Source organism: Macaca mulatta, chromosome 1, assembly GCF_049350105.2.
Source record: "Macaca mulatta isolate MMU2019108-1 chromosome 1, T2T-MMU8v2.0, whole genome shotgun sequence".
Classification (NCBI taxonomy): Eukaryota; Metazoa; Chordata; class Mammalia; order Primates; family Cercopithecidae; genus Macaca; species Macaca mulatta.
In genome coordinates, this window is record NC_133406.1 from 162,398,470 (window position 1) to 162,417,126 (window position 18,657).

The 18,657-nt window shown below is 38.3% G+C and overlaps 1 protein-coding gene across 4 annotated transcripts in view; it reads right to left on the reverse strand.

Annotated features, from left to right (window-relative positions):
- Window positions 1–5,650: 5,650 nt before the first annotated feature.
- Window positions 5,651–18,657, reverse strand: part of GIPC2 (GIPC PDZ domain containing family member 2) — a 104,288-nt gene continuing 91,281 nt past the window's right edge. For all 4 annotated transcript variants that reach the window (XM_015143174.3, XM_015143166.3, XM_001104248.5 and 1 more), the window contains one exon: window positions 5,651–7,312. In XM_015143174.3, coding sequence (XP_014998660.1) covers window positions 7,161–7,312 — 152 coding nt within the window. In that variant the 3' untranslated portion in view covers window positions 5,651–7,160. The remainder of the gene's footprint in view (window positions 7,313–18,657) is intronic.

The following is an 18,657-nucleotide window of genomic DNA, read 5'->3' on the forward strand; positions in this document are numbered from 1 at the left end:
GAATCATCCAAAAACAAGAGTCCCTTCCCTCAGAGACAGAGGGGCTTAATATCAAGCCCTTCCAGAGAAGAAAGAAATGAGACATTTACATTCTCACTTAGGGAAAAAAAAAAAAAGCTGCACCCTCATGTCCTGCCACAGCATTTTCACAGTCCAAAATGGAGGAGGGCAGGAGCTAAAAAAGGAGCAGCAGCCCAGAGATGTGAAGATGTGACAGTGAAACCGAGAGGAAGGGCCATATTGGGGAAGTAGTTTGGAGGCACAATGAAAAGAACTTGCTGATGCATTTGGTGCAGCAGGTGAAGGAGCAGTGAGGGGAATTGTGATGCCATTTCCTGTCAGAGAAAACTGAAGGAAACAAAATTTTTAAGAAAAATCTAAAGTTCCATCCTGGACAGGCTAAAATTTCAAGACAACGAGCGGAGATGTCAAGGAAGAAGTGGAATTGAGTTCAGAGCTCAGAGGAGAGGTCGGGACTGTGGATATATACTGTGGAGTCATAAACATAAAGATGTTAGGCTGGGCGCGGTGGCTCAAGCCTGTAATCCCAGCACTTTGGGAGGCCGAGACGGGCGGATCACGAGGTCAGGAGATCGAGACCATCCTGGCTAACACGGTGAAACCCCGTCTCTACTAAAAAATACAAAAAACTAGCCGGGCGAGGTGGCGGGCGCCTGTAGTCCCAGCTACTCGGGAGGCTGAGGCAGGAGAATGGTCTAAACCCGGGAGGCGGAGCTTGCAGTGAGCTGAGATCCGGCCACTGCACCCCAGCCTGGGCGACAGAGCAAGACTCTGTCTCAAAAAAAAAAAAAAAAAAAAAAAAAAAAAAAAAAAAAAAGATGTTAAAAGCCATGGGAATAAATGAGTCACCTAAGAGGGTGGGGTGGGGGAAAGGAACCCAGGTCAGAGGCCTGAGGAGCCTCCATGGAGGGAAGTTGAATAAAGAAGAGAGCCAGCAAAGAAAAGAGTAAGAAAGGAGGGATGTTGCTGGAAGATAGTTATGATGTGCCTGTGGACCTTCTCTCAAATATCACAGCGTTCTATCACCATTCCATGAATTTGCAGGATTTTATTTCTGCATTTTTCTCCAGTGCTACTGCAGAAGAAGTCATGTTTTGCTTTATGGAAAAGAAAGTACTTGGTGTATTTCATTTTTATATTTCCATTTACTTTTCACTGAATAGATGTTAAGAATTAAAACTAATCAAATTATGTATATAATAACCTATCTGAACCGCAAGGGGGTAGAAATTCTAACTTTTAGGGAAACCACTTTCCAAGGCTAAACTAATTCATTGAATCTATAATTTTTAAAAATCAGAAACATTGTTTTTCAGATGACATATAAGATAAAGCATAAATCGTGTTCAGTACCCTATCTCATACATGAAGGGATGCTCGCTAAGCGAAAATCTAGACAAGGAGAATTAGAGTAGCATTTTTATAAGCTTAGCTTTTTCCAAATCAAAACCACAGCACTTATTATCTCTGAGAGAGGCCAGTTTTCTTAATTGTGCATACCAAGTCCATTCCACAAAAAGCAAAAATGTTCTTTGAAAACCATCGTTTCAGAAGATCCTCGTCTGCAAAACTAGAAGAGGATAAAATACCTAACAAGGGTAAGTAAATAGCTAATATGTATTGGTATCATTGGTAAGCATCAAACACTGCATGTAAACTGATGGGTTAATCCAGAGTGTGTCAATCAAGAAGTCTATTTCACTAAGGTAACCAATTATTCCAGCATACCAAGTTATATTTAGAAAATTGGCTACTTTGTAAAATTAAGAGCTATCCTACTGTCATAGGCAGCTTTTTGCTATACTACCTTATAGTCCATGTTAGCACTTCTCTGATTGTATTAGAAATCTCTTCATGTCTCTGCTTACCTTGATAGATCATAAGTTCTTGAAGTCATGTCTATCTTCTCACCGTAGTGCTAGGTCAGGGCCTTCAGAGACCTCAAAGTAAAGGTCCAGGATTCACCTCCATTAGGATCACCTGGAGGATGTGTCAAAATGCAGATTGCTAGGCCGCCCCCTTAACATATGGAATTAGCATAGTATTTGCAAGGATTTCCAACAGCTCTAATAGGGCTTTCAAGCTGTACCAATGAAGACAATAAATCCCAAAGGCATACTACCTAACAACTATAGGTTGACATTTCTTCTACTTATTGACTTACACTACTGTTTGGAAACTACTGCCACAATACTTGTTGAATGAAGGAACAAAGAATAAAGTGTCACCCTGGGTAAACCTCCACCTTATAACAGAAACAGCTTATGACTATTTTATATTAAGAGTATTATGGCAGTGCTTATCTATGCAATTTTACTGAATCAAGGCAAATAATTTGGGGATTTTAAATAGAACTTAGAGGTTATACTTTGTATAAAATATGTTAAGAAAAAATACACCAAAGAATGTTAAAAACGTAAAGGCCTAAACAATCACATTTGTTATCCTTATCATTTATTTAAACAATATGAAAGAGTCCAAAATTATTAAAACCCTAACTCTATAATGAAAATAGTCATCACTTTTTTCATGAAAAACTTCTTATTTTAAGGAGTCATATTTTAAATATAATTAATTAGTCAGGCATGGTGGGAGGTGCCTGTAATCCCAGCTACTCGGGAGGCTGAGGCAGGAGAATTGCTTGAACCCTGGAGGCGGGGGTTGCAGTGAGCCAAGAATGCACCACTGCACTCCAGTCTGGGCAACAAGAGTGAAACTCCGTCTCAAAAATAAAACAAAACAAAAATAAAAATAAATAAAAATTTAAAAATATATATAATAGCTTTACAAATAATTCACTTTTTGATCAACATATGACTAAATCTGTACACCTATCAATATAAATGTGGTAAACAATACATTTTAGAATGGTACCAAAATATAATTTACAATTTCATATATTGAGACCCTCAAATTTCAATCTCAAAATCCATCAGTGACAGATTGGATTAAGAAAATGTGGCACATATACACCATGGAATACTATGCAGCCATCAAAAAGGATGAGTTTGTGTCCTTTGTAGGGACATGGATGCAGCTGGAAACCATCATTCTTAGCAAACTATCACAAGAACAGAAAACCAAACACCGCATGTTCTCACTCATAGGTGGGAACTGAACAATGAGATCACTTGGACTCAGGAAGGGGAACATCACACACCGGGGCCTATCATGGGGAGGGGGGAGGGGGGAGGGATTGCATTGGGAGTTATACCTGATGTAAATGACGAGTTGATGGGTGCAGCACAGCAACATGGCACAAGTATACATATGTAACAAACCTGCACGTTATGCACATGTACCCTACAACTTAAAGTATAATAATAATAAATTTTAAAAAAAAGTTTAAGTAATGATTTTCATTAAAAAAGAAAAACCTTTTGTTCCCACAAAAATAGAATAGAATATAGTCAATACTATTGCATGGCACAAACAGTTCAAAACATTAAATATTGACTCAAAACTACCTTTAAGAAATTTTTCCAAATTTCTCCTTTTTGTTACTGCTTGAAAAATATCTATGGTTATATTTAAGTCTTAGGAAGACTGTATCCATTTGAATTAAAGATGTCACATTCAATTTTCACACTCCTAGCAGATAATAACCATGAGTCATTTCTTAGAACTACATTTTCAGGTAACGGAGTAGGAACAGGCTGTGCCATTTTGTACACTTCACAATTTTAGAAACATTTTATCACCATGACATGAGTAAGAACTTATAATTACTTTATCTCCTTCAATCTGTGTCAAGAAGATAATAAATGTGCATTTTATACAGGGCACTAATACTTGGAACTGTGAGTTGAATAGCATCTCCTATGTCTTTATTCACTAATAGCTTGGGTAAAACACTTACCTGTCCTTCTAACCTAGTATCTCCACCAGAGTAATGGCAATGCTATTGGTATCCATATATATATTTAGATGTCTCACAGAGCAAAAGGGCCATTATATGATCAATCTTTTACATCTTTGGTTGATAACTGAACTCTTTTTAGAAGAACCATTATGTTGAAAACTCCATTTTGCTGATGAAATTCATTTTGCTACTATGCTAGACAGGCAATGATAACTGAAGGAGACCAGGGAGTCTCTCGAAGTGATGAAGGTCTAGCAATAAATAACATGGAACTGGCTGGGTGCAGTGGCTCATGCTTGTAATCCCTTTGGGAGGCCAAGGTGGGAAGACTGCTTGAGCCTAGGAGTTTGAAACCAGTCTGGGCAACATGGCAAAACCCCATCTCTACAAAAGTACAAAAATTAGCTGGACATAGTGGTGCATGTCTATAAACCCAGCTCTTGAGAGGGTGAGGTGGGAGGATCACATGAGCCTGGGGAGGTTAAGACGGCAGTGAGCCATGATCAAACCCCTGCACTCCCGCCTAGGCAACAGAGTGAGACCCTGTCAATAATAAACAAATAGATAACATGGGACTAAATAAAGTTTTACTTGGAATATGTGTATTTGCTAAAGTTACAAGGGAAAATACTGCAAATTATATATCATTTGAAAAATTATCTCTCTTTAGTTAATTTTCAGTCACAATATTGGATATAGCAGCTCCAAATAGAGGTTACCTGATTATTGCTTTTATGTTTGAATTCTTAAAGAGTTTACATCATAATTATATAATTATATTTTTGAAACATCACAGAAACCCAACATGTACCTATTTGTAATCATCAGACTATGTACACCTGATTAGGGCTCAGCTATGTTCAAGGCCTCATCGAGCTCAACATTATCATTTGCATTTTCTGCCACAATCAAAGAAAACACATTGTGTGCTCCTAGTGGCCACTGCAAGAAGGAAGATGCTGTTTCAATAAAAGGAAATCAAGAACAAACAAAATAATCATCCTCCATTGAAAAAAAAGCCTACAAAAAAGAGAAAAGGACGGGGTCCTAAAAACATCTAGTGATGCCAATAAAATGGAATGTTTTTTAAAAAGTGATTTGTCTCACTGAAGCTGCAGAAGGGTATCCCACACTTATATGTGACTGCACTAAAAGCAGACCCTTTTTGTGCACTGAGCATTACAAAAAGGCAGAAAGCTCACAAATAGATGCATTTTCAAGTATGGGAATAAAATGACATACAGAAACTAACCTTGTTATCAGTTTAGCTATAGATATGAAAGATAAAGATATTTCAAGGAAAAACCTATTACAGGTAGTATATAGAGTACTTGGGCCCAGTTGAAGCCCAGGTAATGTGATGACAGTAATGATAATGGTCCACTGAATGCTAACAGACAAGTATAGTTACAGCTGTACAAGGATATCACAACCTTACACACAAATTCTAGAAAGATCATTGTGAAAATGACATTCCATAAATCACAGGGAATCAACACCAAGTGTGTCTTTATGCATGCCCAAAAAGGAAGGAGAAACTGACATCCATCAATAATGAACAATGACTTATTTCAAATCTAATATCTAGTGCTGATAAATTTATTTTGTTGCTGCTGTTTAAACTAGAATGTTTCTATGGGCCTCCTAAGTCATCTTATGCCTAAAAATAGTAGGTCTTTTTTTGTGTCTTTCCAAGAGAGGTAATATTAAGAATTAATAAGTATTTCAGAGCCTCCAAAACGAACTCACTAAACAAGTACCAACAAGTTACAACTTGAGCTAGATTTTATTTTCAAATGATGAGCAACAGCAATAAGAAAATCCATATTCTATAAGCTACTTTTGTTACACATTAATGACTAAAACAGCTTCTGTGCAGATTTCAAATTAATCAGACAAAGAATATCAGCTTTATGGCATTAAACTCATTTGACAAAGGAGTGGATGGTAGTAAAACTAAAGTTTTATCAGAAAACAAGAGTTATCTAAGCAACAACCCAGCAAGAAAAGAGAACTACTTCTGATTTCCTAGAATACATCCCTAACAGGTTATTATTTCCGATTACCAAGGCAGCACACAGCATTTTTCATCTAACACTTTACAAAGATGCTTGGTCACATCATGCTCTGCTGTATTAAATGATCTTTGTTGAAACCATTCATTTCCATTTCTCTTACACCTATAAAATGTCAAATAAGAGTGATAAGACAGTCATTTACCCTCAATTTTCTCTACAATGTAAGGTTTAGAGGAGTGCATTAGAACTCTAAAATAATAGACTAATATATTTTCTCAATTCTCCCTTCCTCCTTTCTTTCCACTGGAAGGAAATCTATTTCTGACAGTCTCTCTTCTAAAGTTTAAGGAACTAAAAAGTGCTGATGTTTAACCAAAAAAAAAAAAAAAAAAAAAAAAAAAGTTCTAAAACACTTATTTTGAGTAAATATCTTTCCAAAAACTCTACAAAAAAATATAAAATCTTCCCTGGAGTGCTTATAAAAGTAACATAAAAGTAGCTATGGGTAAAAAAAAGAAATAATGTTTTAAGGACTGAAAAAAATCAAATTCAAGTAGTTCTACCCTACCTACTTCTTTTTTTACCCTTCTTTTACACATGCAGAGACACAGCACAGATTTCAACCACAAGTTTTAAGAGCTTGTATAAAGAAGCATACAAGAAAATCAATCAATCTTTGTTTTACAAAAAGAGAAAGTTGGCCATAGAAATCAACATGCCACAGGAGTCTTCCTTCCCTTACTCAGAAAATCAAAAAAAAAAAAAAATGCTTCTAGAACAATAAGGGGCATCATTCACCTTTCATTGCCTGAACATATCCTGTTCAAACTAGGATAACACCATGAAGATGCTATGAGGTAAATCATACTCCAATCCTAGTTTACATTAAGGTTTTGAAAAAAAAAAAACTACAAAGCTATTGAAATCAACTATTTATATGTGAAAAACAAAGCATGGGTATTAATGGAGAAGAAAATCATCTATCTAGAAATACTCCTTAAAACTTACTTTTAAAATCCTTTTGAATGAATATTACAATTTATCCTTATTTAGGTCATTTCTCTTAAGCATACTACATCAGTAACATTAAAAAGTGCCCAGAAATCAAAATTACCAAAATTATATTTCAAAGAATATATTCCATACACACGAAATTAAACCACAGTTAGTAAAGGTGTCCAAAAACCGATCTTATGGGACTTTTAAAAAAAGAAAAAAAAAGAACGATAGGTCGTTTCTTCAGAGGTGGACTGTCCACATCATAATCCTCTTCGTTTGGCATCACCAATGACTCCCCAAACATCAAAGACAAATTCGTCTGGGAACGCAAAGTCTCCAAGAGTTTCGTCAAGCGCCACAGCAAATTCATCTGGATTAACTTTGTCCTTTCCAGCTTCAAACATTGTGGTGGCTATCAAAAATAATATTAAAAAATTAACGATAAATGAAATAGCATCAAAGGACTGAGAAAAATGGCAACAGGAAAATTATTTGCTAAAAGTAACATACATAAGTATATTTCAAATTAAATGCAAAATTAAATGCAAATTAGAACAGTAAGATACCCTCTCTCACACGCACACATCAAGGTGGCAAAGATACTTTTCAACAGTCTGTCCACTGCACCCAGGTTTGCAGCTGCTACCCTTGCCCTCTACCCAATCTTAGAGCCTGTCAGTTGGGAACCTCTGGCATTCCCAAGAGTAGAACAATATCCCCTGAAAGAAACCCTGTGGCTGTGACTAACCTTAGCAGGAAACTTAAAGAACACCCCTTCCTCAACCTCCTAATAGTCACTACTCTCCCTCCCTCCTCCACCAGTCCCCCACTCCCAGCTGAGGCGGAGTCCAGTCCTCCCTACCCAAAGACAAAAAGACAAAGGATGACAGTTTGCACTGCAGCAGTCAAGCTGGGGAGAAGCAGAGGAAGACATAAGTCCACCTGTGGAACCGAGGTACCTTTTCTGAGCCCCTCTCCAGTTTGGGATAGAACGTGAAAGTGGCGACCTTGTTCAGTTTTTCTACTAAGTTGCCTGGGTCCCATATTCTATGTCTTGGAACCAGCATCTTCAGGAGTACTTAGGACTTGCCCCAGCTGCCTGGGAGCCCAGGAGGCTCTGCAGATTTCCACTCAGCACCCTAGAAGCACCAGCAACCAGAAAGAGACTGTGTATATGTGACGTGGGACTTGGGTGAAAAACCTCCACGTGAAAGGGAAACGCCAAAGCCCCAGGGAAAAGCTCCAGCATCTCCTTTCCTTCCAGGTTAAGGATGAACTAATTCTAGTTTGCATGACTTCTCTGAATGAGCCACAGGGTCTGGAGAGACAAAAGCTATGCCTCTTCCCATCAGTTCAGTCCTAACACAAGGCAGGCTAGGAAGAAAGGGAGGAATGTGGCCTGCAGAAGGGCACCAGGATCAGAGCAGAAGTGGGGTGGGGGTGTGGTGAACTGGTAGAGGGATCAAACCTCTAGTAAGGTAAGGAGGGCTTCTATATGGCCAGGCAGCCTGGCGTGGGGTAGGAGAGTACAGATGTGGTGAGGAGGGCACGGGGATGGGAGGACAGCAGCCACAGTGATGAGAGATTGGTTACACATGTGGAGATGGATCACATACACACATACATACATACACACACACATACATACAGAACAATAGGAATCAGGTTTGTCACTGCTGGAGAAGGATAAATAGGGAAAGGGAGAAAATAAGAATGAACCCTATGGAATTAGAATTGTAGATATCACTGGAAATATATATATCTCCAATTAAGATGTTATAAAATACAGACATAAATGCATACACACACATGCATACACATTCCTCAGTCCTGGAAGCATGACACCCCAACAACAATGAGTACACAAAGCACCCAAATCTTGGTTCTTAAGTACCATTCTCCATTAGAAAGATTAAGACTTCCTCAGAAAATGGTAGATTCCAGGGCTGGAGCAGGCAAAGTGCAATATGAACCAAGAATATCTTGTACCAGAAAGTAAGAAAGTATCAAAAAATGATGGGAACATGTGAAAAGGGCATAGACGTCAGAGTGCAAGAGTTCACACTGACCAAATCAGGGATAATTTAAACATCAAAATAAATAATGATGGTAACAGGCTATAACGCCAGTGAATAAAACAGGAAGCCATGAATCCATAATAAAATACACAACCGACTGAAGAGATAGATTAAAGAAAAAATGAAGAAGCTGACTGATTCATAAAGGACTGTATATTTACATAGTTTTAAAATGTCTCCCCACCAATACCTATCAATGAAACAGAATAATTTTACAGTGCAGAAGCCTAACAAACACCACCTTAAGTGATCAAAGTGAACGTTCCTAACAAAAAAAATCAAAAACCTGCGCTTCCCCATAAGATGTAATGAAAAGAATACAGAATCACATTTGTGATGTTCCTGCCAAAGAGGTGTAACCTGAGTGTACTTATGAAAAAAGTATTAGACAAAGCAATGTTGAGGAACATTCCACAAAATAACTGGCTTGTACCCTCCAAAAGCATCAAGGTCATGAAAACCTAGTAAAGAACAAAGAACTATTCCAAATTGACACAACATGATAAGTAAATGCAACATGTGATTTGGAACACATTCTTTTGCTATAACAGATATTAAGGAACTTGGTGAAATGTAAATAGAATATGAATATTAAATGGCAGTAATGTATCAATGTTAATTTCATGGTTTGGGTGGTTATGTTATGGTTCAATAGGAGAATATCTTTGTTTTTAGGAAACACACACTAAAGTATTTGGGGGCAATGGGACAGCATTGAGGTAACTGACTCTCAAATAGTTCAAGAGAAAAAAGTCTTTGTGCTGTATTTGTATCTTTTCTGTAAATTTAAGATTGTTTCTATATATATATATATATATATATGAATGGCAGTGAAGAAATAAGAGAAATTAAATGTCTTCTCTTTATTATCATCACCTCGCTCTCCATCTTGCCCCAGATCTCAGCCATTACTCAGCCTTCTTCATTTACCATCAATCTGGAAGCAAACACTTCACAAAGGAGGGAGTTCCTCAGCTGCAGCTGGAACCTCTGCTCCAGCCCAAGGGTCCTGCCAAGTTACCCAGACTCTTCCAAAGTTCTCGAGTTTATTAAAACTTTTTTGTAATGATATGTCAAGGATGGCCAGGATATACTGAAGCAAACACTCAGATACACTGGTTTGACTTCGTAAGTTTGGCTGTTGAAAAATGTTTGGCAACAAGTATCAAAAGTCGTAAAAGTGTTCGTATCCTTTGATCTACCTAGAATTTTTACTTCCAGAAATCTAGACTTCAAAAATAAAATTTTAAAAACAGAAAAGAATTTAGCATAAAGATGTTCCTACAGAATCCAAAAAAAATTCTAAAATGTAGGATCATTAAGTTACCTCTGGTATGATGAAATGTATTATGTGAAATATTTTTAAATCATTTTAAATAATGTTTATGAATAATTGATAATAACTTAGGGAAATATTTTTGTTCTAATATTTACTGAAAAAGCAGTACGTATCTTTTTATTATAATCACAACTATATTTTTATAAAAATATTTATACAGAATGACTAAATGAGGAGGTAGGTGATAATGTAATTTTAGTAAAATATTAATGGTAGAGTCTAGGTGACAGGTATATACAAAAGTATGCACTAAAAAGTCTTTCAACTGTCTATCTGTTTGAAAATTACCATAGCAAAATAATGGAAGAAACCTCTATGAAGCAATGGAAGAAAACTTAGCAAAACATAGTACAAAAATTCAAAATAGAAAAAGCTTTTTTAGTGCTGTGTTTGATGCAGTAAAACTATACCTAACTTGTCATATTTATTCTGTGTGTTCATAGGTATAAGGTGTATTTGGGAAATTATTTCCTAAGCCATTAAGGGATGCCTTAATGTCTGTAAGGAATGTTTCATTTCTTTCAACAGACAGTCATAGCACTATAGTTAAGAAAAGAAGAAAGCTGCCCTTAGAGTGCATTTTCACACCATCAGATAAGAAGCCAAGTGCTCAGGGAAGCAGTGCCCTGCAGCATTCCATCAGTATTTCAAACAAGTCTGGAGGTTCTGTCTGTGCCTCTCTTCTCAGAGTGTCTTGCCTTGGAGATCTTATCCACAATCCCAGGTTAAGCATGACCATGGTGCAGAGAAGTCCCAAATCTTTGCCTCCATCCCCAACTTCATTCATGAGTTCCACACACCCATTTCTGAGTAACTGATGGGCAATTCTTCGTAGGTGATCCATTAGCATCTCAAACAACATATCCAGAAACCAAATATCACTGTGCCTTCTAAAGAAACTGCTACTCTTTCTCTTGTTTCCATCATTTTCTCTTCTCTGAGGTCTTCAGACTGTGCACCAAACACTGTCTCCCTTCATTCTACCTTTGCAACTCTAATTCAATTCTTTCCATTTCATTCCCACTGCTGCCATGTTATTTCCAAGTCCAGTCAGCAAACCACCCCACGTAGGCACATTGGACTCCCTTTCCTAAAGTACAGCTTTGATCCCACTGGGTACTGAGACAAAAGGACCATGAAGCTCCTCTCCACCTCTGAGATTATCTGTCATTCCCGTATATAAAAATATTCCATCTGGGCATAGTGCCGCCCGCAGTCCCAGCTGCTAGGGAGGCTGAGGCAGGAAGATCACATGAGGCCAGAAGTTTGAGACCAGCCTGAGCAACACAGCAACATCTTGTCTCTTAAAATAATGTACTTAATTTAAAAAAATAAAATCCACCAGGCATGACAGTGCACATCTGCAGTTCCAGATACTCAGGAGGCTGAGGCAAGAGGATCACTTGAGCCCAAGAATTTGAGGCTACACTGAGCTATGATCATGCTACTTCACTCTAGCTTGCACAATAGAATGAGACCCTATCTCTTAAAAAAAGTTTTTTTTTCCTTGTGTAACCAATGTTTATCTTTAAAACTCTAAACCCTAGTGGCAGTCTAATCTATAAAACCCTTGGTTCTCACTACACTACACTACATTAATGTTGTGCTCTCATAAATCTGACCACTCAAAATGCTATCTTCGCTGCTTTCTGCCTTTGCCCAGGATAACCTCCTCCTAGCCACCAGTACCACTGTCAAAATCCTTTCTCTCCTTCAAGGCTCTCTCCTCCATGCAATACTTCGTCCACAGCTGGAAGAGATATCTCCATTCTCTAAACCCTTCTGCCAGTGTTTTTCAAGCTTAAATGCATAAGCAAATCGCCTAGGATCTTGGCACAATGCAGATTCTGGTTCAGCAGTTCTGTAGCCCTGAGATTCTGCATTTTCAACTCCCAGGCGATGCTGGTCCTCAGACAACACTTTGAATAAAAAGGTCTTGGACTGCAAATTCAACATTGCTCTGCATTGACATTTATTTTTCTGTGTATTTTTTCTCTCCTACTAACAGAATAAACTCCCAACAGATCTTGAGTAGCTTACTCAGTCTTTTATGCCCATGGTAACTAACTCAGTGTCTCATGCATAATAAATGCTAGTGAATGGGCGGTGCAAGAGAAGGGCTTGAAATTACAGTTACATACGTTTTGCACAGACACAGTTAGCATGCATTGGGGAAAGTGAAGTCCAGAACTCTGGTCTCAGCCAGGATGTAAAAGAGTAGCCAGAATGTAAAGGTGAAGTATTGCTGAAGTAGAACTCCAGTTCAGAACTGTGCTTACTCTACCATTTTAACTCGTTCTCATAGGCTTTGCAGGTAGCATTTATTAAGACAATTACCTAAAGATTATAATGACATATGGGTAACACATGTTAAGGAAGAAAGCTATCTGAGGAAGAAATAAGATGCATACAGATAAAAGACATAAGAAAACATACAAACCATTCAGAAACAGAAACTAACAGTATGGATGATGCTCTTAAATGTTGGGGGAGACAATGACAAGGATGCAGATGTTCACTGATGAACACTGAATCAATTTCTCTCCCTACACACACACACACACACACACACACACCCTTCGCTATAAGAGGGAAAAAGAAACAACTTGGTACATGGTTTTTTTATACCTCAGGAAGCTCAGCAGCATTGTCTAGTGCACTAAGCCTGGGAACTCCATGTTGTAGGTCTGACCTGCACTGACTTGCAATGTCTGCTTTGGGTTTCTAGTCACAAAATGAAAGAAAATGCTGCTTCAAGATGCCCATAGTCTAACCTCACAGTCCAAAATGCATAATCTCACTCATGCATTCTGGCACAATAGAAAAGTGAAAGAAAAAAAAAAAATCCCCACACCGCCCAGAGCTGCTGATACAGTCTAGTTATACAGCTCCACATGTTCTACCTCTATTACCACTGCCATTACAACTATTAACAGTAATAATCATTAGTGATAATCACTGAATGATAATACCTACATCCATTATTGTTTATGATGTGACAGAAACTTTATACAGATTATTTAATTTGATTCCTTGGCAACCCTATAAGATTATTTTTATTATGACCCTCTTATAGATGTGAAAATTAGGATTCTAAGTTTAATAATTTCCCCAAGGGTCAAAGCTCCAAACTAATAAAATTAGGACTCATGCTCCCTGTGAATTCACTCCTTTTGTGACTCTCAACAGACATTTACCAAGTACTTACTCTCAGAGAGGTACTGTGGTAAGAGCTGGGACTAAAACTGAGTAAGATATGGTATCTGCCTTCAAGAAACACCTGATCTTGTAGAAGAACAAAAAACACCCATTACACAGCTACATAATTGTGCTGGAAATACTGCATGTAATACAGCGCTCTATACATCTTTTAAAAACCAGTAATTTGCTACATGAATTCAAAAATGGAGCATGCAACTAAATATGTTATATATTTTTCCTAATGCATAAAGTATAAACATCACTTTTTTGTTTTATTTCTCATCCTCAGCTGGGTTTGGTAAGCATAGCTTTTAAGACATCTTTACAGGATAAGTAAATGGTAAAATTTGTCCTTTTTGATAAAATATTATAGCTCTGATTTAAGAGAAAAGCAAAAGAAACTTCAGCAAAATAAAACACTTTTTATAAAGATATAGCATATTAACATAAGATAGCTACTAAGATTATTTTCATCTATTGATTACAATAAAATTTCAATATACTGCAATAATAAATCTGAATGCAATCTGGCAAAAAATATTCCAGTAAAAGAGTATTATTTTCTTACAGTATAATGTTTAGAAACACATGAGAAAAAAAAGAAAAAAATAGATTTTAAAAAATAGTAAAATTAATCCCTGCTACTTGGGAGGGTGATGCAGGGAGATTGCTTGAGTCCAGAATTTTGAGATTAGCCTGGGCAACATAGTGAGACCCCATCTCAAAAAGAATTTTTTTAATTGGAAAGAGAATTTTTTTTTACCACATATAGCAGCTAAGTGCTGACCTCTAGTGGCCATTTTTACTACTGTCACTGAACTACATTTACATTATTATTAATGACAAACCTGTGTTGGTGATACAGATCAACATATAATTTCCATTAACTTTTTAAACAAACAGAACATTTAAATATAAAATATTACTTTATGGCTAAAAATCTTGGTATCAAAGTTTCAGAAATCTTAGTTTTTAACTCATTAGGTGACTTTGGCAAGTTATCAAACTTCTCTGAATTTCAATTTTCAAATCTATAAAATGGCGAATAGCAGGATGTAAAGATTAGTCATCATTATTGTTAGTTTAATCATGAAATATGCCACTACATCTCATTCTATGGAAGGTCTTCGGGCCTTACTTTTCCTAAGACTTTTTATAAATATCAACGCTTTTCAAACAACTCACAAGTCAAACATCAAAAATGCAGTCAATGTAGAATATTTTCTAACGAAAATTTCTAAAACTTCATTGGCTTTATCTGAAAACAATGACTTTCTACAGTGTTCACTGTTTTGAATTCACTATAAAAAGAAAGTAATCTGGCCGGGCCTGGTGGCTCATGCCTGTACTTGTAGCACTTTAGGAGGCCAAGGCAGGCAGATTGCAAAGTCAGGGGTTCGAGACCAATCTGGTCAACGTGGTGAAACCCCATCTCTACTAAAAGTACAAAAAATTAGCTGGACAAGGTGGCAGTCACCTATAATTCCAGCTATTCAGGAGGCTGAGGCAGGAGAATGGCTTGAACCGGGAGGTGGAGGTTGCGGTGAGCAAGATTGTGCCACTGCACTCCAGCCTGGGTGACAGAGCAAGACTCCATCTCAAAGAAAAAAAGAAAGTGATCTTAGGAAGAAAGGAGAAATGTAATTCTCACTATTAAAACACCATTAGCGGTTCCAAGATGGCCGCACAGGAATAGCTCCAGTCTACAGCTCCCAGAGTGAACAACACAGAAGATGGGTGATTTCTGCATTTCCAACTGAGGTACTGGGTTCATCTCACTGGTGCTTGTCAGAGAGTGGGTGCAGGACAATGGGTGCAGCCCACCGAGCGTGAACCAAAGCAGGGAGAGGCATCGCAAGCACAAGGGGTTAGGGAATTCCCTTTCCTAGCCAAGGGAAGCAGTGACAGACAGCACCTGGAAAATCAGGTCACTCTCACCCTAATACTGCGCTTTTCCAATGGTCTTAGCAAATGACACACCAGGAGATTATATCCCGCACCTGGCTCGGAGGGTCCCATGCCCATGGAGCCTTGCTCATTGCTAGCACAGCAGTCTGAGATCGAACTACAAGACCTCAGCGAGGCTGGGGTAGGGGTGCCCACCATTGCTGAGGCTTAAATAGGTAAAGTGACGGGAAGCTCAAACTGGGTGGAGCCCACCACAGCTCAAGGAGGCCTGCCTGTCTCTGTAGACTCCACCTCTGCAGGCAGGGCATAGCTGAAAAAAAGGCAGCAGAAACTTCTGCAGACTTAAACATCCCTGTCTGACAGTTTTGAACACAGTAGTGGTTCTCCCAGCATGGAGTTTGAGATCTGAGAATGGACAGACTGCCTCCTCAAGTGGGTCCCTGACCCCTGAGTAGCCTAACTGGGAGGCACCTCCCAGTAGGGGCTGACTGACACCTCATATGGCCAGATGCCCCACTGAGACGAAGTTTCCAGAGGAACAATCAGACAGCAACATTTGCCATTCTGCAATATTTGTTGTTCTGCAGCCTCCGCTGGTGATACACAGGCAAACAGGGTCTGGAGTGGACCTGCAGCAAACTCCAACAGACCTGCAGCTGAGGCTCCTGACCGTTAGAAGGAAAACTAACAAACAGAAAGGACATCTACACCAAAACCCCATCTGGACGTCATCATCATCATCAAAGATCAAAGGTAGATAAAACCACCAAGTTGGGGAGAAACCAGAGCAGAACAGCTGAAAATCCTAAAAATCAGAGTGCCTCCTCTCCTCCAAAGGAATGCAGTTCCTCACCAAAAACGGAACAAAGCTGGATGGAGAATGACTTTGACGAGTTGAGAGAAGAAGGCTTCAGATGATCGGTAATAACAAACTTCTCCAAGCTAAAGGAGGATATTCAAACCCATTGCAAAGAAGCTAAAAACCTTGAAAAAAGATTAGACGAATGGCCAACTAGAATAAACAGTGTAGAGAAGACCTTAAATGACCTGATGGAGCTGAAAACCATGGCATGAGAAGTACATGATGCATGCACAAGCTTTAGTAGCTGATTTGATCAAGTGGAAGAAAAGGTATTAGTGATTGAAGATCAAATGAATGAAATGAAGCGAGAAGTTTAGAGAAAAAAAGTAAAAAGAAACGAACAAAGCCTCCAAGAAATATGGGACTATGTGAAAAGATCAAATCTACGTCTGACTGGTGTACCTGAAAGTGATGGGAAGAATGGAACCAAGTTGGAAAACACTCTTTAGGATAGTATCCAGGAGAACTTCCCCAACCTAGCAAGGCAGGCCAACATTCAAATTCAGGAAATACAGAGAATGCCATAAAGATACTCCTTGAGAAGAGCAACTCCAAGACACACAATTGTCAGATTCACCAAGGTTGAAATGAAGGAAAAAATGTTAAGGGCAGCCAGAGAGAAAGGTCGGGTTACCCACAAAGAGAAGCCCATCAGACTAACAGTGGATCTCTCAGCAGAAACTCTACTACCCAGAAGAGAGTGGGGGGCCAATATTCAACATTATTAAATAAAAGAATTTTCAACCCAGAATTTCATATCCAGCCAAACTAAGCTTCATAAGCCAAGGAGAAATAAAATCCTTTACAGACAAGCAAATGCTGAGAGATTTTGTCACACCAGGCCTGCCTTACAAGAGCCCTTAAAGGAAGCACTAAACATGGAAAGGAACAACCAGCACCAGCCACTGCAAAAACATGCCAAATTGTAAAGACCATCGATGCTAGGAAGAAACTGCATCAACAAATGAGCAAAATAACCAGCTAACATTATAATGACAGGATCAAATTCACACATAACAATATTAACCTTAAATGTAAATGGGCTAAATGCCCCAATTAAAAGACACAGACTGGCAAATTGGATAGAGAGTCAAGACCCATCAGTGTGCTGTATTCAGGAGACCCATCTCACGTGCAGAGACACACATAGGCTCAAAATAGAGGGATGGAGGAAGATCTACAAAGCAAATGGAAAACAAAAAAAAAGCACAGGTTGCCAACCTAGTCTCTGATAAAACAGACTTTAAACCAACAAAGATCAGAAGAGACAAAGAAGGCCATTACACAATGGTAAGGGATCAATTCAACCAGAAGAGCTAACTATCCTAAATATATATGCACCCAATACAGGAGCACTCAGATTCATAAAGCAAGTCCTTGGAGACCGACAAAGAGACTCAGACTCTCACACAATAATAATGGGAGACTTTAACACCCCACTGTCAACATTAGACACATCAACGAGACAGAAAATTAACAAGGATATCCAGGAATTGAACTCAGCTCTGCACTAAGCAGACCTAACAGACATCTACAGAACTCTCCACCCAAATCAACAGAATATACATTTTTCTCAGCACCATATTGCACTTATTCGAAAATTGACCGCATAGTTGGAAGTAAAGCACTCCGCAGCAAATGTAAAAGAACAGAAATTATAACAAACGGTCTCTCAGACCACAGTGCAATCAAACTAGAACTCAGGATGAACAAACTCACTCAAAACCGCTCAACTACATGGAAACTGAACAGCCTGCTCCTGAATGACTATTGGGTACATAATTAAATAAAGGCAGAGATAAAGATGTTCTTTGAAACCAATGAGAACAAAGATACAACATACCAGAATCTCTGGGACACATTTAAAGCAGTGTGTAGAGGGAAATTTATAGCACTAAATGCCCACAAGAGGGAGCAGGAAAGATCTAAAATTGACACCCTAGCATCACAATTAAAAGAACTAGAGAAGCAAGAGCAAACACATTCAAAAGCTAGCAGAAGGCAACAAAGAACTAAGATCAGAGCAGAACTGAAGGAGATAGAGACACAAAAAACCCTTCAAAAAATCAATGAATCCAGGAGCTGGTTTTTTGAAAAGATCAACAAAATAGATAGACCACAAGCCAGACTAATAAAGAAGAAAAGAGAGAAGAATCAAATAGACGCAATAAAAAAATGACAAAGGGGATATCACCACCAATCCCACAGAAATACAATCTACCATCAGAGAATACTATAAACAGCTCTACGCAAATAAACCAGATAATCTAGAAGAAATGGACAAATTCCTGGACACATACACCCTCCCAAGACTAAACCAGGAAGAATTTGAATCCCTGAATAGACCAATAACAGGCTCTGAAATTGAG